Source organism: Macrotis lagotis, chromosome 8 (assembly GCF_037893015.1).
Source record: "Macrotis lagotis isolate mMagLag1 chromosome 8, bilby.v1.9.chrom.fasta, whole genome shotgun sequence".
In the NCBI taxonomy this organism is placed as follows: Eukaryota; Metazoa; Chordata; class Mammalia; order Peramelemorphia; family Peramelidae; genus Macrotis; species Macrotis lagotis.
In genome coordinates this window covers 2,595,481-2,619,023 of record NC_133665.1, presented here as the reverse complement: position 1 = coordinate 2,619,023, position 23,543 = coordinate 2,595,481, and the positions used below count along the sequence as shown (strand labels likewise).

Here is a 23,543-nt window from a genome sequence, read left to right as displayed (position 1 = left end):
TTGCAAAAACTAAAAAAAAAAAGCATACCATTGTCTTCCATCCAATTTCTAAAAGTAAATAAATTTCAAATAGCTAGGGATAGCATTTACCTAATCACTAACTTTTATGGATCTCTGATCTAATTGGCATTATATTCCACTCACCAGTACAGAGTCCAACCCACTCATGCCTTCTCATGCTGCCAGATGTTTTGTAGTTGTCTTCAAGATTAATCTAGCAGAGACTGTATAAGCATCTGAGATTCTATCTCTGTTTTGTGTGATTTAGATTGTTCTTGTGTCTTGTCCTACCTCATATATCTAGAATATTTTCCTCCCTCTTTGTACAACTCAGGTGTTTTCTGTTAATTTAACCTTAATTAAATGGTGTCTGATTCCCCACTTGCAGGTGGTCTTATCTTAATGCTTATTCATGAGTGGTTATACTGCAGTGATTAATGCTCATGGGCCCTTCCTTGATGCTTTTTGGGATAGATTTTTTTTTTCCTGATTCCTGATTTATATTGTATGTAAAGGCTGTCCCCATGGTTCAGTTTCAGACAGGACTGTTTGCCCTGAACTTTTACTTTTTGCTAACTGTCCCTCATACCTGAAATATTCTCTCCACACCATCTCTTGGAACTCTCCTCTTCAAGTCAATTTGTGCCACTTCCTACAAAGGGTTTTCCTGATTTCTTCAATTATTAAAGTCTCCCAGTTCTTTCCCTCCCCCCCCAAATTACTTTGTATTTGGTCTAGGCTTATATGACATTGCTCTGTAAAGTGAAGACTTTTTTTTTTTTTTTTTTTTTTGCAAAACAGTGGGGTTAAGTGACTTGCTCAAGGTCATATACCTAGGTAATTATTAAGTGTCTATGGTCTGATTTGAACTCCAGGTTAGTGCTCTATCCACTGTAGCAGTAACAACTTCTTGATGGGAGAGATTGTTTCATTTTTTTCCATTGTTTCTCCAATAAGTGACTAATATGGCACCTGGAACATCATGCAGATGATTAGCAAGTGCTTATTTGATTTGAATCAGATGGATTTCCTAGCAATCTGCTGCTTGGTTCATGATCTCATATATCTGTAAGTCTAGGAATCTTGGGAGCCTGGAGTGCTTGAATGACTGATGTGTTCCATCTCTAAATAAATAGTTTTGCTTAATTGTATGTTATGGTTGAGTCTAGGGGTGACTTCTTTAGTTGAACTATGACTTTTAAGAAGCATTTCCCAAATTGTTATCAACTTGAGATAACTTTCAGTTTACTCTATGTTTATCTTGTATGAGCATAATTTTTGGCATATGGAGAGACCATATTGTCTCTTCTCATTAGAATGAGTACCTTGAGGGGCAGAGACTGTTTTTGTCTTTCTTAGTATCTCCAGGACTTAGTAAACTTCTTGGCACACAAATGTTTGTGGACTTGACTTGTTACGTCTTCTTATAAATCTGCCACAAAAAAACCTTTTAATATGCCTTAAGTCTTCCTTTTGTTCTTTTAAGTCTTGGAAAACAGAAATTTGGATTGTCTAGTTGTTTGGTATCCCTTACCTGAAAAACTTCCTTTTCTGAACATAGGTCCTTGATAATGTCTTTAGTATGACTTCTTGCAAAGAAGTCATTATTAGTTAGTATGCTACAGCCTATTTTTATTCATCATGGAACTTTCCATTATCCTTTGAGTTACCTGCAAATAAAATTATTTTGAGTTCATGGTGCTCTTTGATTCATACCTGTACGGCATCATTTCAAGAATATTGTGGAAGAGATGACTTTATGCTGTAGTTAAAAGATTGGAATAATGGAGTAGACTACATTTTCTCAATATGATTTAGCCTGATCTTTTTCTCATATTTGGTTTTGTGTCGAGATCATTTTCCTTCTCTAGTATCTGCTATCTATTTGTTTTACTTTTCTCTCTTTTCCCTTTACCTTTTTTCCCCTTGCCTCTAATATTTGATAACAATATGCTTTAGTGAAAGAGAACTGATGTAGGATTCAAGAAAACCTAGTTTTAAGTTCTGCCTCTGGCTCAAGTTGACTGTCAGCATTAGTAAGTCACTTAACCTTTTGGTGGTCTCTAATGAAGGTGCTGGACCTTAACTCAAGAGATATATGATCAACCTGTATGTAGGTATATAAATATTGATGGAGTAATTCAATGGATTTTCTGTTCAACTACATACTACCATCTAGACAAGGGGTGGGGAACCTCTGACCTGTGGGATATATTGGTTTGGCATTGCCAAGGCAACTGCAGGTGGGATTGAAATTCAATAAATTTAGTAGCTTTTTAGGGGTGAATTAATTAAATGTTTGACTAAATTTAGCCTGCAAATGACTTTATGAATATCCAAAGGGTCCTTGGCAGTAAAAAGGTTTCCTACTCCTGATCTAGGCAATGGATGTTTTTCATCCTATTGTTTTTCCTCTGTGGATGGCATACTTATCTCTTTTTATTTATTTTTATTTTTTTTATCTCTTTTTACTGATATCACTCAGAAGACTATCATTCTGGGATTAAATACAATCAGTATCATGTCATCTAAAAACAAACATCTGTAGTACTTTACTGATAAAGGCAATCTTTTTCTTTTTGAACAAAGTAGCCTCTGTTAGACTGAAATACATTTTTTTCATTCTTCTATTCAGCAAGTATATTATTTAAGCACATACTAAATATGAGCACCATGCTAGGTGAGTATATATTCTAGCTTGATGTTTCTCTTGATATTGATAGTGGATCATTGGACACAGTTATTTTTGTGTTGCCATCTATCAAGGAATCTTGATCTAATCTATGAAAAACCTTTCTGTTTAATGTGTCACCACCATGGCCAAAAAGTTCATCACCTAATAATCAACCTTTCTGGTGATAAGCTAAGGATGTTCTTGGATAGTAAACAATGTCTATAACCTTTAGGAACTCAGAATCACTTTATGACCATGATAAGGTATACTGCAGTACTTTTGTAGAGGAATAATTAATATAGTTATAATATATAATTAGAGGAAAATTTAAAGAAATAGAAACAGTTTAGAGAAATATGTATTTTACTCACTGATCTTCAACACTATCCACTTTATAAAACATTTATATTTGGAAGCGTGCTTAGTCCAAATACCTTCCCACCTTCCATTTTGTAGTTGAAGAAACTGAGGCCCAGTAAGATGAAAAAAAGTGTAATATAGCTTGGATTTTGTGGTAGAATTGAGTAAAACATTAATTTCACTATCTTTCTGCACCTTCCCAGCTCACTAACAGTAGCTTTGGTACTTTGAAAGCACTTGAGGTCAAAAGTCTTTTATTCATCTCTTTCTTTTAATCTTTGTAGCAACTGAAACCCTTAAGAATATGCAATGACAGCATCTAACTGTATATAGTATTTTCTATTCATAGTCTTCCAACTCACTAATTAGAGGTGAAAGATAACTTTCATGCTTTGGTCTCTAGGACCATGACTAGTTATTAAAATTAGTTGATGTTTATCTTATTTTTAGTGTTCTTTTAATTTGCATCACTCTAGTCATTCAGTGTATTCTTCTGATTCTTTTATATCATTTTCTTTTGTTTGATACACAAGTAAAATAAGTATATAAGTTTCTTCTGTTTTCTCATATAATGCAATTTTTTAAAACAATTTATCCCAATTGTTTCTCATAGTCTTTATGTAGCCTTTTAAAGTGATTTCTCCAAATACTTTGTAAAATTAAAAAGGTTTCTCTTTCTCTGTAAAATCGAATATAAAGTACCCTCTGCTTTTCAGAATATATTATTTTCCTTCATTGAATGTAAGGAAAACAAATGACTTTAGAAAATATTGTACTTCTGAACTGTAGATAAGGAATTAAGTGTTTATAAAATATTGACAGCACTTACCCATTATAATTTTGAGGTTTTTTTTTCTTTTAACCTGCATTGGTGAGTTAGAGCTGTTTATCAGTTTGGTATAAGTTTGCATTACATTTTCATATTCCAGGGATACTGGACTTCAGGTATTTCTAATCATGATATTTGAGGAGGAAGTTAGGGCAGGGAGTTAAGAGGGAGGAAGAGATTTATAGTCAGAAGAAAGTGAGAAATGTATATGCATGAGAGAAATGATACTTTTAAAATGTTTTAAATTTTCTCTGAGTTTGTTTTTTTCCTTTTATGGTTTCTTTATTTTATATTATTATGATTATTTTATTATGGAAGTAAACATAACCCCCCCCCCCAAAAAAAAGATAGAAAAACTTCAAAAATTGTGAGGGAGAAAAAAGTGTACTTCAGTTTGTGTTCAGATTCCAATGGCTCTGTCTCTGGCATGAGTTGCCTCCTTAAGTTCATTAGAGAATTTGTTTCTATATCTTTTCCCACAGTCACTATTACTAGCTATATTCCCCTCCATTCTATTTCTCCCCACTCTCATTTATTCTATTCTCCCTCTCTCTCCTTTCACCCTGCTCAGAAGGTTTCATATCTGATTATCCTCTCCTATGAATTTCCTTCTCTTCTATCACCTGTTCCCTCCCCTCCATTCCCCCTTATCCCATTCCTTTCTTCTCATTTTTCTCTAGGGTAAGATAGATTTCTATGCCTTATTAAGTGTGTATGTTATTTCCTCTCTGAACCATTTCTGATGAGAATGAAGGCTTACTTGTTCTCTTTTGCCTTCCCCCATCCCACTCTGTTGGAAGTTTTTTCTTTACTATTTTATATGAAATATCTTAACCTATTCTGTCTCTCCTTTTCCTTCCTCCCAATACTTTCCTTTATCCCCTACTGACTCTATTTTTATACTATATTATACCATTATATTCAATTCCCTCCTGTGCCTTGAACAGGCTTCTTCTAATGCTGTTATAAATGAGAAGGTTCATATGTGTTATCAGTAGCTTCTTCCCATGCCAGGAATGCATGCAGTTCAACATCATTAAGTTCCTCATAATTAGTCCTTCTTCTCCACCCCCTCTATGCTTCACTTGAATCCTGCACTTGGAGATCAAACTTTCTATTCAGCTTGAGTCATTTCAATAGGAAGTTTTAAAGTACCCTGTTTCATTGAAAGGCCATCTTTTCCCCAGAAAAAGGATGTTCATTTTGCTGGGTAGTTGATTCTAAGTTGTAACCAAAGCTCTTTTGCCTTCTGGAATATCATATTCTAAGCCCTATGACCCCTTAAAGTAGATGCTACCAAATCCTGTGTAGTCCTGACTGTAGAGCCACAGTAGTTGAATTGTTTGTTTCTTGCTGCTTTTAGTATTTTCTCTCTGACTTGGGAGTTTTTGAATTTGGCTATAATATTTCTGGGAGTTTTTCTTTTGGGATCTCTTTCAGGAGGTGATCAGTGAATTCTCTCAATTTCTATTTTACTCTCTGCTTCTAGGATCTCAGGACAATTTTGCTGCATTATTTCTTTTTTCTTTTTTTCTTTTTTTTCAGACTTTTGCAAGGCAATGGGCTTAAGTGACTTGCTAAAGGTCACACAACTAGGTAATTATTAAGTGGCTGAGACTGGATTTGAACTTAGGTCCTCCTGACTCCAGGGCTGGTGCTCTATCCACTGTGCCACCTCGCTGCCCCAAGCCCAATAATTTTTAAATTATCTCTCTTGGATCTGTTTTCTAGGTCAGTTGTTTTTCCAATGAAATAGTTCACACTTTCTTCTATTTTTTTGTTTTTTTGGTATTTTATTGTTTCTTGATTTTTCATAAAGTCACCAGCTTCCTTTAGTTCCATTCTGACATTTGAAGGAGTTGTTTTCTTTGGAGAGATTTTTTTATCTCCTTTTTCAGCTGGCCAATTCTGCTCATTTGTCTTTTGGGTTGCTTTTTCTATTTTGTCTAAAATGATTTTTAACATGTTATTTTCTTCAGCATTTTTTTTGTTTTTCTTTCACTAAGCTGCTCACTTGATTTTCATGCATCACTCTCTCTCATTTCTCTTTCCAATTTTTCCTCTACCTCCCTTACTTGTTTTTCAAAGTCTTTTTGTACTCTTCTATTGCCTGAGCCCAATTCCTATTTCTCTTGGAGGCTTTGGATACAGAAACTTAGACTTTGTCATCTTCTGAGTGTGTATTTTCATCCTCCATGGAACCAAAGTAATTTTCTATGGTCAGATTCTTCTTTTTCTATTGTTTGCTTGTTTCCTCAGCCTATGACTGATTTACCACACTCCCAAGGCTTGGGGTGGGGGTTGGGAAACCCCAGATGGATCTTAATTCCTCCAAGGTCTTATGAGAGGCTCTGACTGCTCTATTGCATTTGCTCTGGTATGTGGGCGACCACAGGCCCTCCCCTCTGCCCTGGAACTGTCAGGAGAGTCTGAATCTGAGCATGGGCAAACAGCAGAATTCTGTGCCAGGGAGAGGAGAGGGATCTCTGCAGTCTCCCCTGACCCCTTTACCATCTCTGGCTGGGTGCTCTGGAAGTGCTGGATGGCTCTGCCAATTCCCACTGCAGATTCTTACTGTAGGGATGCTCTGAGGCTGGTACTCATGTGCTCACTTTAGTGACAGAGTTCTCACTGTCCTTTCAAGCTGTCCCCACTGATCCCTGGCCAAGAGATCTGGAAACTGTCCCCTCTGCCATGGACCCAGGTGCCCCACAGGCTATTCCTGGAAGGCTGGACCTGTTTTGCTCCAGCCAGGCTGTGCTTTGGTGTGGCTGCCCTGTGACTCTTTCCAGCCCCCAGTCCTGGTGAAATGGACCTTTCCTGTGGATCTTGTAAGTTGTCTTGGACTGGGAAATTGCATCACTCAGTCTTTCTGTAGGTTTTGCTCCTCTAAATTTTGACTAGTCATAATTTGATGGCTTTTGGAGTTTTTTGAGGAACCAGTTTCTAGGAATTCCTGCCTCCATGCCTCCATCTTAGCTCTGCCCCTAAGTTTCTTTAAGATGAAATGTAGTGAAAATTTTTTTCTTGATTTGCTGGAATTTCACTTTTTCTTTCTATTTCTTTCTTTTTTCTTTTTATCTTTTCTTCCTTATTTTCTTTTTTTCCTATCTTCCCTCCCTCCCTCCCTCCCTTCCTTCCTTCCTTCTTTCCTTCCTTCCTTCCTTCCTTCCTTCCTGTTACAAAGATTACATTAAAGGATGCTGCTACCTAAAAAGTATGCCATGTCATCATATAATAGTGCAAATTGGAGATTTAGTTTGAGTTTTATTCCTAATACCCAGTCCGTAATCTATCACAAACTGTTTTCTTGCTATATCACTTAAACTTCCTGGGCCTTATTTTTTTTTCTATCTTTAAAATGAAGACATTGGATTGATTATTTTAAGAGTTCTTTTGGACTGAACATTTTATGATTTTAAAAATAGCTTTATAGCACTTCCAGGTTTGCATTTGATTTTTCCTTTAATTTTGTGAGGTAGTGACTATGGGTATCATCTTCATTTTGTAGATGTGGAAACTGTAGTTCAAAGAGTTTAAGGGATTTTACTCAATCCTTTAGCTAGTAACTATCTGGGGCTGTATTCAAACCTACTCTTATTATGACTTTCAATATAGTATTCTTTCCACTATATCATTTACTTCCTAGGCTCAGAGCTAATAGGCAGTTCTATTCATAGCTATAAATTAGTATTTACTATTTTTTCACTAATCAATTTTATAAATTGTGATCAATAGCTGTGTGGACCTGTGCACAGCTTTCTTATTCCTAGTTTCCTGAGCATAGAGTACAGCTTGTGCAGAGATATTAGATGGGAACAATGTAGTGTTATATTTGAGAAGCATTTCCAAAATCTTACAAATTGATTATAGCTTCTTACAATTTATAGTTTTCTTTCCTACTGTGGGTCTTGAGGGAGACATCATGAAAAGACAGAATCAATTGTGCCACATAGCTCATTTCTCTATATTTGTAGAGAATTTCTGTTCACTTATTTGAGATTTGTGCCTATGCCCTCATTGTAAAGTACTCTTAAATTCCTCTCTGCACTCGAATATTACTCCCTGGGAGTCCCTGGTCCCCTCCTAGTTATTTCATGGGATTTGCAAGTTCTTAAATGAACAGATATGCCTCCTATAGAATGTACAAATAATAAGCCTCTCATATGTATGCTTTGTTGCTGTTTGATCATTTTTAGTCATGTCTGACTCTTTGTGACCTCATTTGAGTTTTCTTGGTAGAGTTACTAGAGTGGTTTTACCGCTTCCTTCTTCAGCTCATTTGGCCGATGAGGAAATTGTGTGACTTGCCCAGAATCTAGTAAATATCTGAGTTTGGATTTGAACACAGATCTTCCTGACTTCAGGCCTAGTGCTCTGTCTACAGTGCCACATAGTTGCCATATATGTGTTACTATTTTTAAAGTGCTTATTAATACTGTGATGATATGAATAGTGGGAACTCATCTTTCTGTGTTCAAATCTGGCCTCAGACACTTACTACTTGGTGACCCATAGCAAGTCATTTTAACACCTTAGCCAAATTTTCTTCATCTGTAAAATGAACTGGAAAAGAAACTTGCAAAACTACTTAATATCTTAGCCAAGAAAACTCCAAATGGGGTCATGGATAGTTGGACCTTACTCAAAAATATCTGAACAGCAAAACTATTGTGATGAATAAAATGTAAATTCTTTAAAATATTACTGAATTCATGGAAGCACCTTGTCATATAGTTCCTCAAATAATGGGTTTTGAAGGAGGTAGATTATTACATTGGAACAAGTCCTGGTTCATAAGTCCTAAGGCTTGGGTGTCAGATGCTACCTGTTATCCTTTCTGCCTATGTGACCTTGGGCAAGTCACTTAAACCATAATGTCTTAATTGCCTTATCTTTAAATGGCAGTTAGACTTGAGGCACCTTCTATGATCTTATGATCCTGTGGCAGTATAATTGCTATTATGTGGGGGACCCAAGAAATGCTTAAGTTTTTTTAAAAAGGGCTAATATTTTTGAAAAGACTGGGCATCATGGCCCTTATATCTCCCCTATTGACCCAACTGCAACTATCTCAACAGCCTGTTTCCCATTTCCTGTGATAATTTCAACTGTAACTTGATCTTGGCAGCTGTTAATATGAAAGTGTAAACGTGATAGGGAAGCTGAAGCTGCTGTCCTCACAGGCATTCTGGAGATGTAGCTGCTGACGCTTATCCCACCCTATTTTCAGGAGCCCATTACCTATGATGTTCTCAGGGTAATTTGAGGACATTAAGTAAGTTAGCAGTAACTATTTGTCCCATTTACTGAAAAGTTCAAGGCTCCCTTTCCTCCTTCCTCTGTACCATCAGAGAAGTAGATAGCAACCTACATATTCATCTTAATTCAGCAAACATTTGTTAAATGACACTGTATTTCAAATACTCTGCTGGGATTATGAAAATGAAACTGCCCCCACCCTTAAGGAGTTTTTATTCTTTTTTTTTAATTATTTATTTTGAATTTTACAATTTTTCCTCTAATCTCACTCCAGCCCCCCCCTCCCAGAAGGCAGTCTGTTAGTCTTTACATTGTGTCCATGGTATGCATTGATCTAATTTGAATGTGATGAGAGAGAAATTGTAAGGGAGTTTTTATTCTATTGGGGTAGAAAACAACATGTATTCAGCTGACTAAATGCAAGATATAGGAAGTAAATATAAATTTAATTTGAGGGACTTGAGAAGAGCAGATGGAAAGGAGGAAGAGTGAAGATAAAATCAACTATTTACCTTTGCACCAATTAGGAATGAGTCTGCTGGTGTGCTTGCCACTCTGGTTCCTGGTACCCCATCTGCCTGTAGTAGGCATCTGCTTTCATTTGAATGAATGCTGTATTTAAGCCTTTCTCTCAAGATCTCCAAATTTCATGTCACTGTTAGATCTCATATTATCTCCTCTTCTGCAAGAAAGGGGTTATATTAGGAAGATTGATTAGAAAGTGCTATACTAGAAAGACTAAGAAGTTTTAGAAGTCAGATATCTTTATATTTTATCATGTCAGTAGGATGCCACTGAAATTTCTTGATTGGAGGACTAATGTGACCAGATATATGCTTTGGGCCTGTGGCCTCTTCACAGTGCTAGGAAAATCTGATTCTGTTCTGACTAGGGAATCCTCACATTTCTGCTGAGTTGGCTGTTTAAAGTTTAAGTTTGTATAGTAACTTTTTGACCACTTTCTATTGGATAATGACCATCAATTTTAGTGATCATGTTATTTTTATCTTTGATTACATTTAATAGAATAAAACAATGTCTTTTTCCCTCTCAGGGCATTAAAATCATGTGGACAAGGTGGTACTGCTCATGTAAAGTTAGTAGTGGAATGGGACAAAGAAACAAAAGATTAGTGAGTATTGTTTTACTTTGCAATTATGCTATCATTGTTTTAGTTCTTCTCCTTTTTCACCTCTGACTCTTGAAAGATTTGTGGGGGATAGACAGAGGAAGACATTCTTTCCCTTTGTTTTGGAGCTGTTTTTCAGTTGTGTCCAACTGAAAACCCCTATTTGGGGTTTTCTTGGCAAAGATACTAAAAGTGGTTCTCCAGCATTTTTGCAGATGAAAAATTAAGGCAAATAGGGTTAAATGACTTAAATGACTTACCCCAAAATCACACAGCTAATAAGTGTCTGAGATCAGATTTGCACTTAGGAAAATGAGAGTTCCTGACTCCAGACTTGGCACTATGGCATCACCTGGCTGCTCCCTCCTTTTCCCTCCCCTGATGTAAATAAAATTTGATAGTCTTTCATTCTATTTGACTCATTTCCGCAACCATTCTAGACTTAGCTTCAGTTTTCTAGCCCTTCATAATCTACTTCATTTGTTTTACTGCTAATGAAGCAAAAGCCATGATTTACTTTCTATATGTCAGTTGACTTTATTGTATTCTCCCTTACTCCTTCCTATCCCCTCTTAGCTATTTTTTTCAAATGGAACATTCCATTGGTGGCAAAAGTAAAATAAACGTTTAGTATGATTTACTTCAATTCATTTCCACTACTCTAGGAAAAAAAGAGTGATATTTGGAATCAGGTAGACCTTAGTTTAAATGTTACTTCTGATACTACTTATGTGACCATGGACAAGTCATTTAATTCTCTGAACTCAATTTCTTTAACTGTAAAATGGATATAAACAATGATCATAATATTTAACCTCACAAGATTACTATGAACTCAAATGAAATAATGTGTAAACTTTGAAGCTCTTATATAATTCTAATATTATTACTAAGCATAATACTTTCCAATTTTTTTTTGGTTTCTTTCAATGAATTGCCATGGTCAAAGAATTCATTTCCTAATACCAACCTATTGGTGATATTCCTTTCTCTACGTAGCGGAATTTGATCTTGAAAAATTGACTCGATACCTTCCAGCCTGGTAGAACATAGTTCATTGGCACAGCCTTTGAGAGATCATGATCATTCACCTCCACATCCCATTTAGACATTTATATGGAAGGTGAGCAGATCATTTGTCAAGAGCTATATTTGTAAAAGTCTGAATATTTGCTCTTCATGTATCCTTATGAGATAAACATCAAGGCCTCTAGCATTTTGTGTGGTGCCTCTGTAGCAAACTTATAGAAGGGCATGAGCAAGAACTGTCAAGAACTGGACAATATGCATTATTGGAGGAAACATCTTTCTTTGAGGTATACTTGCATACTCTTCAAAATCATATTTAATTTCTTCCTCGTATTTTTATATCTCAGTCTTTTGGTGTGAACTAATTAACAGCTACAAGAATTGATGTTTTTGGAAAGCGCTACAACTGGTGCCATTTTTGTTTGCTTTTGTGTTTAATAAGTTTTTTCTTTCCTTTTTGGCAGCTTGTTTGTAAATACAGAAGATGAATACGTTCCTGATGCAGAAAGTGTCCGTCTGCAGAGGGAACATCATCATCAGCCTCAGACTTGCACTTTATCACAGTGTTTCCAACTGTACACCAAAGAGGAACAGGTGAGTGAAGAAAGAATTGATAATTTGGCAGTTTAAGAAAGTGGGAAACAGTAAATGGCAAACAAACAGACCTAAAGATTTCCACTGATTTTTAGCATATCTGTAATTTGTGGAATGGTTTACTAGTCTACTTAAGGAGTATTTGATATCAATTCCATCTAGTTAATTCTTGTTGCTCTTAGGCAAAACCTTTCATTCTTAGTACAGTGCCTGGAGCATTAGTAACTGCTAAGTGAATACTTGTCTGTTGTTTGGTAATATTCTAGGCCATAGTTTCTCCCTATAAAAACAATTGAGATGACAGTGGAAATGGAAAGGTTGGATTAAATATCTAAATTTTCTTCTAGTTTGATGTCCTAGGATCCTATGTTCCTTTGAAGACATTAAAGTTATTAAGATAAATGTCACTGAAATTTCAGTTATTCAGATGGTTTAGAGCAGGGGTTCTTAACCTTTTTTGTTTTAGAAAACCCTTCTCAAAATAACTTTTTCTAAAAAAAAATAATTAGTGAAAATCTTAAATTTCAGTTAGAGGTTAGTAATAAAAATGTGATATTTTTTTTCCATGAAAGTTTATGGGTTTCCTGAAATCACAGACTATATAGGCAAAGAAACTCTAGTTAAGAGAATGAGGTATATACAGATTGGCTAATTTAATTTTATGATAAATTAGTAATAACACCAAAATCTCCTTTTTTGATTCAATTTATGGTGTTGAAAAGTTCGCTAGTTCATTTGTTTTTCATTTATTCTATCTTTATTTTTCTATAATTCTTTTCTTTAATCTATCAAGTGGGCAAGTATACATCTAGCATATATTTATTTATTTGTTTGTTCATTCATTCATTCATTTATTTATTTGGGTTAGCCACTGTGCTAACAGCTAGATTATTTCTAAACTTTAAAACTTTATTAATCCCATATGTGGTGTAGAATTCAGAATTTGTTTCATATGCATTGGGGCATGTAAATGAAGTTGGGTGTTCCATTAAAATCTTACTCCTTTGTCCTATGTTGACGAGGGCAGAATCTTCAATTCTATGTGAACAGAATAGCAGATTTGGCTAGGTACTGGTTAGGAAGAGCTAGGACCACCCTTTCAGCTCTGAAGTTCTGTGATTAGGTTTGTTTTCCTCCTTTCATTTTGACTACTGAGAGAGTCAGAAGACATGGATTCATATTTTGGCTTTGCCACGACATTTACTAGCTATGTGACTTTGGGCAATTCTCTCTTGAACCTTAGTTTCCTTATTTGCAAAATGAGGTAATAGGAGGAGGAAATAACACTTCTACTGCCTATGTCAGTTTTCCTTTTGAGGAAAGTATATTGAAAACTTTTAAAGTTATAAAATGATATGGTATTTTATCTACTGATGTTTTCAGGATGATCTAACTTCATCGAATTTCCCACTAAATTCTATGTAATCTTGTTTTCTCAGTTGCTTTTTGCTGTTTTTTTAAAATCAACAATCCTTTGAGGTTTCTAATATTCTGTAATATTTTACAAATGAGGGTGTATTCTCAGCTGCTATTATTCTTGGTTTTGGTCTTTCTGCTTGGACAAGGGGATCAGGTGTTTACTGACTGAGCCAATCTTTCAACCTTGTTATTTTAATGATTTTTGCATTGTTTTAATGCAAATAGTGACAAGCAAATGTTCCGATGGTCACTCTTTTTTTGTTATTCTTCAAATTTGAGGACTTATTTAAATGGGTCATATTGGAATAGCTGTAATTGCATGTAGTTCCTTATTTTCATCCAATTTGATGAAATTTGTTTTTCATGGAATATTTACTTTGGCTTTTACTCCCACCAGTTGATATTTCTTTTCTGCACAGATGGCTGCTTCTAAAATGACTACTGTATTAGTAATCAGTTGTTTCCTGTTTGATAAGATATGTTCAATATGATTTCTAAAAAATTAACTCCTTTGATGCTCTCCAAGTCTACTGCCTTCTGACTTCTCAAAGTATTTATGGTTTTCAGGCATGCAATTCTAATCATCATGGGTTTCTTCTTTTTCTTTATACCAATGCACATTTTCTTTTTTTAATTTACATTTATTTATTTATTTATACATTACTAAAATAGTCTTGTTGTAAGAGTAAACACAATCTCCCCTCCCCTGACAAAAATAAAGCACCTCACAAGAAATAAAGTAAAAGAAAGAGAAGAAAAAAATGTGCTTCAGTCTGTCTCTGTGGTGGGTTGTGGTGGTTTATCATAAGTCCATCAGAAAAATTACTTCCACAGTTGATGTTGCTGATTGTAATTCCCTCCATCTATTTCTTCCCACTACCTATTATTATATTTTCTCTCTCCTTTCACTCTGTCCCTCATCAAAAATGTGCTGTGTGGCCGCCTAGTGGCACATTGGACAGAGCACTGGCCCTGGGGCCAGGAGGCCTCAAGCCTGCATCCATCCCAGAGACCCAGCACCCGCCCATCCCTGTGGTCCCAGACAGTTCATCCAAACCCACCACCCTGCAAAAGTAAAAAAGAAAATGTATTATGTCTGACTATCCTCTCCCATGCCCTACCCTCTCCTCTGTCCCCTACCTCCCCCCTCCCTTCCACAGTGTCCCCTTTCTTCCATCCCCTTTCTCTCCTTTTTCTTCTAGATTTCTATGCCCTATTAAGTATATATGTTGTTTCCTTTCTGAGCCATTTCCAATGAGAATGAAGGTTCCCTCATTCCCCCTTACCTTCCCCCTTCCATTCCATTGCAAAAGCTATTTCTTGACTCTTTTACATTAAATATCTTAATCTATTCTACCTCTCCTTTCCTTCCTCCCAGTACATAATCCTTTTTTACCCACTGAGTCCTGTATCTCGACTATAAAAGTTCCTTCTAACTGATCTAAGAATACAATGCAGTTTAACATCATTAAATCCCTCATAACTTAACCTTCTTGTCCACACTCTCAATACCTTCCCCTTTGACAATTTGATAAAGTTAAGGCTAGGTTGATCTCATTTGAAGGATTTCAACAAGTTCACTGTAGACCTTTTCTTTTTCTTTATATTTTATGTTGGATACTAGTACCTTCTTTTGGTTTCATCTAGGTTTACTGTTCATGATTATATAAGGGTAAGGTGACCCAATGGTCATTTTTTGGTATAGTGGAAAGAGCACTGTAGTAAAAGGACAAGGGTTTGAATCAAAGTCAGCATGGTAATCAATATAATTTCTAAAAGATTAAATCCTTGGCGGGCAGCATATTGGACTTAGAATCAGAAAGACCTGTGTTCATTGCCATCTCTGAAATTTCATAGCTATGTGAGCATGAATCAATGATTTTATGCATGCAGCTCTGCTGTTTGCTACTTCTATGCCATGGCAACTCATTTAACTATTCTGAACTTCAGTTTCTTTTCTTAAAGTATAAGAAAGTTGACTCAGTCCTCCTACAGTTTATAAAGTTATAAAATTATAATTATAAAATTTAGGGCAATCTATAAAGGTCCATTCATTTGTAAAATCATATAATACAATGAGTACATTTCCCATGCTCTCAAGTCATCCTAAGGTATAAATCAAAACTTTGAGTATCAAATCAAAGGTGACATTTTGTGAAGGAGAATTTTGGAGGCAAGAGAACTTAGACTTGGATTTGGGACCTAGACTTGAGTTCTGACTCTGCTAAAACTATGGGTCTCTGGATAAATTACTTAACTTTCCTGAGCCTTGGTTTCCACATACTTAGAATGTCATTATAGCAGCATGCCATGATAATTATATCTGTAATGTCTAATTCACATGGTTGTTATGGGGAAAGTATGTGATATTCCTTAAGTTAAAGCAATGTAGCAGTCAATAGCTTACTTTAGCAAGCCATCAAACTCTTATAATTTCTTCATCCTACTTTGGCTAGATACCAGTTTCCAGTCTGGTATTGCATCTTATTTCAAGTGTAGATCTCAGTAGCAGATATCTTCTGGAATAGTGTTTAGATTCATAGACTTAGAGTTTGAAGGAACCTTGGAAGCCAACTAAAACAATCCTCTTACAGTTGAGGAAACTTAGACCTAGAGAAGACTGAGTGTTTTGCTCACGATAACAAGTAGTCCCAAAGCCAGTATTGTTTCGACTCTTATACCATTCCCCATTCAAATCCTGTGACTCCTTCATCAGAACTCCCTGTCTCTCTATTAGAATGTGAACTTTTTGAGGTAGGGACTATCTTGTCTCTCTTTTTGAATTTGTATTTCTTGAATTTAGCATGTTCCTCACATATGGTAAGTCCTTAATAAATCTCTATTGGTTGATTTATCTGTCTTATTTTGATTTTAGGCTGTGCCTTCCACTGTCATTAAATGCTAATCCTATGGTTTTCCTGTATTTATCTTTATTTTCTCTAAAGCATGAATTTGGTCTTTGAACATATTTCAAAGAGCTTGTGACCTTGGATTAGAAAACAGTTACATGTCTATTTTCACTAACTTTTGGTTTCCTTTGTGTTCTATTTATTTTATTTTTTGAATTAAATAGCCTTATTCAGAGAAAGGATCTTATAATCTTTTCTAGATTGCTAAAGGGGTTCATGTCACAAAAAAGATGAAGGACTTCCTTATGTATAAACTGTTGTTCTTTATCCTGTGACATCTTGTACCTTATCTCTTTTTTTTACCAGCAAGATTCTGAATTGGAAAATTTCTTGGAAAGGAAAAATTATGTCCCTTAATCTATAAAATCATTGAAAGATGTAACTTAATACAAAGATAACTAATAAAAAAAACCCCAATCCTTTTGCTATTAGCCTATCTCTGTGACCTTGTTTAAATCTTTCCCCTTCTTTGGGACTGAGTTTCTCCTGTGACATGAGGGGTTAGATCCTCTAACACTCAGCAATTCTTACTTTTAGCTTGCCCCAGATGATGCTTGGCGTTGCCCACACTGTAAACAGCTGCAGCAAGGGAGCATAACATTAAGCCTGTGGACCTTGCCTGATGTGCTTATTATACATCTGAAAAGATTTCGACAGGTAAGGGCAACCCCTGCGGAGTGGGAAGAACTCCAACGACAAATTGTAAGTTTTCAATATTATCTACTAAATGACTGAATAGTAGAATGGTGCCCCAGATGGTCCTGTTATGAATAGCCCATAATTCTACCTTTTACCTCTATTTTGTGTAACATCCCTTTATTTCCCAAGTCAGTGTTGAGCATCTTCTCTACAAGTGTACAAATTTGATTTCATGTTGCAGTAGCTTTGCTTTGCAATTCTTTAGTGTTTATTTTATTGATCATATTTTCCAATTCTCAGTTTATGATTTGGAGTATGTGTGCAGTTAGTGGGGATTAGAATCACTAATTGAGATCAGAAGTAATGAGGTATAGTTAATTGCAATTCAACTTTTTTGAAAGTATGGCTGCTAACTCCCATTCCTTCTATCAGTTCTTGAATGTAGCAGAGCAAAATTTGATGTACATTTGCCTGATATACAACTTAACCATTCCAGAATGTTATGTATTTTAAGTAGAATATATGTTCATTGAGGACGGGCTCTCTTTTTGCCTTGCCTTTGAATCCCCTCTGCCTTGCACAATGCACCGAGTAGGTGGCTAAATTTTTGACATTTAAAAGATTTCAGATTGGGCATGTCACTTAACCCTTGCCTTGCCAAAAAAATTCATCCCCTCAAAATTCAGGAAAGGTGTTTTTTAATAGCAAAAGAACTTCTTTTGGTAGTGCCTGAGAAATGCAGCAGCTATGATTGGTACAATTGTCATAACAGATGGCTCATTGCATGAAGAGAGAGGAGGGATACATTTTTTTAGTTTTTTTTTTTTTGCAAGGTAGTGGGGTTAAGTGGCTTGCCCAAGACCACACAGCTAGGCAATTATTAATTGTCTGAGGCTGGATTTGAACTCAGGTACTCCTGACTCCAGGGCCAGTGCTCTATCCACTGAGCCACCTTGCCACCCAGGAGAGATACATTTAACATAGAGTTGCTTGATAACTATATTTTGAAATGAATTTAATATAAGAATAATAGATACCAATGATTTTTTATAAGTGTTCTAATTGTCATTGAAATAGTACTATTTTAAAAATAATATATAAACGAAATAGTATTCTTTAAGAGGCATCATAAACTAAGTAAGCATAATTTAAAACTTATTTTTAAAATGGGGAAGGCTGTTTTGGATTCCAGAGTTCAAATCTAGCTTTAGACATTTATTAGCTTGTGTCTCTGGGGAAGTCATTTAACCCTGATTGCCTCCAAAGACAAAAAAAAAAAAAAAAAAAGAGAAAAAAAAGGAGGCATTGCGAGAGGTGAGGTAGAATGCTGGACTTGCAGTCAGAAAGATCTTGAATCTTGCCACTACTAGCTGTGTTACTCTGGGTAAGTCATTCATCCCCTCTTAGCTTCACTTTCCCCTTTTATAAGAGGTTTATAGCAATCACACCTACTTCACGAAGTTGTTCAATCTTAAATGAAATTGTGTTCTCCTTTAATCAGGAGGGTGACAGGCGAATGAAACTTCAGAACATGGTGAAATTTCCTTTAACTGGCTTGGATATGACGCCTCATGTGGTAAAACGGAGCCAGAGCAGCTGGAGCCTCCCATCCCATTGGTCCCCCTGGAGGCGCCCCTATGGACTAGGAAGAGATCCTGAGGACTACATCTATGATCTTTATGCTGTGTGTAATCACCATGGGACAATGCAAGGGGGGCATTATACAGGTAATTATGCTAGTCTGCAATTTGAAAAGCTAAATTACTTTTCTGATGATCTCTCAGTTTTTGATCTTGCTGTTAATAGAATTTCTTGGTGTTCTGTGGACCTTGCTTCCCCTGTCAGCAACCAGGTGAAACCAAACATCTGTGGTGGCTATTCTCATCACATCTGCCCATGTCCATGAATAAATGAATGAAGATCCCTTCCTTTTTCCCTGATCTTAGCAAAAGATAGCTACAATAGCATCTCATTTATCTATTTAAGAAATTAGGATATTCAGGTTAACTCTAAGGTTGCCTAATTTGTACCATGAGAATAAAGCTTCAACTGTCTTGGTCCAGGGATTAAGATAATAATAGTAGCAATAGTAATAGTAGTAGTATGAATGACTAAAATTAATGAATGAATGATAAAGCATTTTTTAAATGTTTATGATTGGGGTGGCTAGGTGGCGTAGTGGATAAAGTACCAGCCTTGGAGTCAGGAGTACCTGGGTTCAAATCCAGTCTCAGACACTTAATAATTACCTAGCTGTGTGGCCTTGGGCAAGCCACTTAACCCATTTGCCTTGCAAAAACCTTAAAAAATGTTTATGATGTACCAAATGTTCTGATAAGAGTTTGCAATACAAGTACCAAAATGAAGACAATTCCTATCCTTAAAAACTTTTATTTTAATATAGGAGACAGCACAAACTGGATATAGGTATCCACAGTAAGATTTTTTTCTGGCTCAGAAAATTATAGGGATGGTATATTGATACATCTTTTCCTGTAGCAATGGTGATATGGATTTTATTTCTAGACTTGGAAAGTGAGAAGTAGGCATAGGATAGAGGGTGAGAGGAAATATATGTAGAAAAGAAGAGAGGTGGTGAGAAGATGATCAAGTAGGAATAGTAATGGTGATATTAAGTATTTCAAAATATAGGTAAAGAAAGTAGAAAAATAGAATTGTCTTGACTGCTATTGGAACTGTCCCAGAACATGCTTTCTGTGAGTCTCAGAAGATGAAATTCCATCCCAAGATTTTTTTCAGTTATTAAAAGTAGTACTTCCCTGTTTATATAACTACATATAACTAGAAAATAATAATAATAAGATAGCAACTTGTTCTAGGACCATTTCTCTCTGAGAGCCATTAAAAAAGAATGAGATGATAATCTTAAACTCTTATTTATAAAAGTGTTTTATTATTTTCAAAATGACCTTGTGAGGGTAGGCATTTAAAATCATTTTATAGATAAGGAACTTCAGAGAAATTGCTGCTTGAATGAGGCCACAAGTCCACTAAGTGAAGAACTAAGCCTAGAAACTTAAGACTCTTAACTCCTAATCTTGTGTTTATTTTTTCCCATCAACCAGTTAATAAGTAGACATAATAGTAGCTTATTATTATGAACTAATCATTGTACTATGTGCTGTGCAAAAAATAATCCCTGGCCTCAAGGAGTTAATAATCTAAAGGGTGAGGCAAGAAGTAAATAAATATAAACAAGCAAACTACATGCAGGTTAAATAAAAAGTAATTCAGAGAGAGAAAGCACTAGAATTAATTGGATTTGAGATTACCCTACCTTGTCACTCTACAACATTATGTAAAATATTTTTTTTGATTAAAGATTTTATTTATTTTGAGTTTTACAGTTTTCCCCCAATCTTACTTCCCTCCCCTACCCCCCCCACAGAAAGCAATTTGTCAGTCTTTGCATTGCTTCCATGATGTACATTGATCCAAACTGAGTGTGATGAGAGAGAAATCATATCCTTAAGGAAGAAACATAAAAGTATAAGAGATAACAAGATCAGACAATAAGATATTAGTTTTTTTTCCCTAAATTAAAGGGAATAGTCCTTGAACTTTGTTCAAACTCCATGGTTCTTTATCTGGATACAGATGGTATTCTCCATCACAGACAGCCCAAAACTGTCCCTGATTGTTGCACTGATGGAATGAGCAAGTACATCAAGGTTGATCATCACTCCCATGTTGCTGTTAGGGTATACAGTGTTTTTCTGGTTCTGCTCATCTCACTCAGCATCAGTTCATGCAAATCCCTCCATACTTCCCTGAATTCCCATCCCTCCTGGTTTCAAATAGACCAGTAGTGTTCCATGACATACATATACCACAGTTTGCTAAGCCATTCCCCAATTGAAGGACATTTACTTGATTTCCAATTCTTTGCTACCACAAACATATGTAAAATATTTTAAGGTGGGCTAGGGCTTTTTTCCTTTGGAAAGGAATTGAACCAGATGATATTTAAGGCCTTTTACAAATTTCGACAAAATTTGACACCCTCCCCCCAATTTTTGAATTTTGAACTTACATATTCCATAGACTCAATAAGACTTAGAGCTGGACTTAAGAGATCATTTTATTGGTAAGGAAAATAAGACCTGGAGAAGATCTGATATAATGCAGTTTGCTGAAGAGTGAGTATGATTTGACTACAGATGGCCTGTACTTTGATATACTTTATATTTTAGAGATTTTCCCCATTTTTGTCTTTCTTCACTTTTTGATGGCATTATCTATTAACTTATTCCAGTGGTTTTTGTATTAGAATCTGTGGTTCTGTTTTTAGGGATGAGATAGGGATTGGATCATCTGAGAAATGGCTTTATAAACTAATATCTAAAAACAAAGAAAGAAACCCATTAACCATTTCCCCAAAGCCCCCAAATACCTAAAGTGGTAACTGAATGCAAGGGGGGACTTTAGTATGGGACATTGAATATAATTTCAGAATTTTTCAATGAGTTGTTTATGTTCAACTGTTTTTTTACTTTTAAAAAAGCTGTCTGAGAAGGAGGAAGGGGAAGGATAAATTGGGAAATGTAGGTGATGGAAAAATAGATATCAGTAAGAATTTATTTTTTCTAAGTAGACTGATCCTTCTTCCACCATTCTTTGTTTGATATGCATGTGGGAAGAGAGATAAAGAAGAGAGTGAAAAAGATGGACAAGAAGAAAAATTCTCCATAGCATTGTTTCTAAATTAATGGGATCTTTAATTTTTCAGTGCTCCCAGTGACTATATTTCAAAAGAATGATTCCAACTTTTAGTAAAGCTCCCAGTTTAATAAAATGATATAGTTTTTTGAGTGCTATAGAAAAAAAATTCAAGAAAAAGAAGATATTAATTAAAACCCTTAAAGAAAAAATTTTTTAACACATATTACATAACAATGCAAGCCATCTCCCACCCAAAGCCCTCTTAAGTTCTTTGAATGCAATTGTTTCATTCATTATTTGTTATCATTAACTCACATTTAACATGTGTAGAGTTCATTTCAGCACATTTATTAAACTCTTGTAATGTGTCAGAAACTAAAGGCAGAAAAATGAATCATTACTTTTCAGGTGTTTACAGTCTAATTGAGGGAGAATGGAACTGAGAATATAATGTGATGAAGACAAAGGAAAGGTCTAGACATAATGCTGTAAGACACGTGAGGAGGCAAGAACTGTATTTTTTAATGTGTTGTATACCCACCTTATAGGACAACAAGACATCTTGTATAATCAGTGTGTTCAGTAAATTTAAAACCATTTTATAGGACTTGGAGCACAATTTTACTATCTTAAATGATAATAAAGGTTTATAGCTGTTGGATCTCTCTTTTATTACATAGTTGATCATATTTGTAATTTACTTGATGTTGATTCATAGAATCTTAGGAAGAGATCTCAGAGTTCAAATAGTCCAACCTTCTACCTACTACAGAAATTTTTTGTGCAATATCCATGACAGATGGTAATTCAGCCTTTTCTTTGGTCAGGAATGTAACCCCCAATTAGAATACTGCCTCTGTGGCAAAATGCAAACTGTTTTATATAGTGTAGGTTCTAGAAATGCATAGGCAGCAAAAAAATAATCTATCCCAGGTTTTTATCAGTTAGTTTAGCAATAAAAGAATCTGGGAAAAAAACAACTTAACCTCTTCTCTTTATCTTTATAGCTCATAAAATTTTCCCATTTCTCCTTGACTTCCATTCTTGGACATTATTATCGCCTATCTTTGACATCTAAAAGTCTAAAAATTTTACTTTTAACAGTAAGCAGCATTAAAAGATAGAACTTCTCAGTGGTAGAGAACCTGAGGGAATGAAAACTATTTCTTAAGTTTTTATCCTTTGAAATCTTGAAAAAGAATTTCATTTTTCTTCCCTCAAGGGAGAATCAGTAAATAAAGTATCAACTTTTTCTGTCTTCTATCTATAATGTATGCAATGCTGTGTTTCATTGCTTTTGTCTGAACTTGGTAGCCAAAAACCATTTATTAAGCACTAATTATGAGCCAGACCTAGGCTAAGCAGTGACCATACAAATTTCCTGCCATCCAGGAACTTGCATTCAACTGGAAATAATGGAGTATATACAAGATATAATGTGTAAATGTGAAGTAATCTTAGAGGGAAGCCACTAGCAATGGATAGGGAGGATTAATAGGTAAGTCCTTTTGCAGAAGATAGAGTCTAATCTCTCTTGAAGGAAAATTGGCAAACTAAGAGTCAAACCTAAGGAGGGAGGGAATTCCAGGCATGGAGGACATCTGGGGTAAATTTACAGAGGTGTTACTTGGAATGTCAAATGTGAGGAAAGAGAAGGTAAGTAGTGTGGCTGGATTATAGAATGCGTGGAGAGGACTGAACTGTAAGAAGACCAGAAAAGTATGAGGGAACTAGGTTCTGAATGACTTTCTTGCCAGGAGATTTTATATTGATCTTGGAGATTAATAGGGGAGTTTACTGAGTAAGGTGTTGACATGGTCAAATATATGTCACTTTGGTGGTTGTTCAGTTGAAGAGGATGGATTGGTGTGGAAAGAATAGCCCAGGCTAGAGGTGAAGAGGTCTAGGAGAAGGGTAGTGATTGTATAGAGTGAAAGAGGAGGGGCTTTATATGAGAGATGTCATTTTAACCTACATAATAAGATTTGACAACAGATTGGATATGGGATGTGAGTG

General features: G+C 35.5%; 1 protein-coding gene across 2 annotated transcripts in view; it reads left to right on the top strand.

Annotated features, from left to right (window-relative positions):
• USP31 (ubiquitin specific peptidase 31) overlaps nucleotides 1–23,543 on the top strand; it is a 170,307-nt gene that overhangs the window by 108,108 nt on the left and 38,656 nt on the right. For both annotated transcript variants that reach the window (XM_074196228.1, XM_074196227.1), the window contains exons 10-13: nucleotides 10,180–10,257; nucleotides 11,748–11,877; nucleotides 16,743–16,862; nucleotides 18,346–18,571. In XM_074196228.1, coding sequence (XP_074052329.1) covers nucleotides 10,180–10,257; nucleotides 11,748–11,877; nucleotides 16,743–16,862; nucleotides 18,346–18,571 — 554 coding nt within the window. The remainder of the gene's footprint in view (nucleotides 1–10,179; nucleotides 10,258–11,747; nucleotides 11,878–16,742; nucleotides 16,863–18,345; nucleotides 18,572–23,543) is intronic.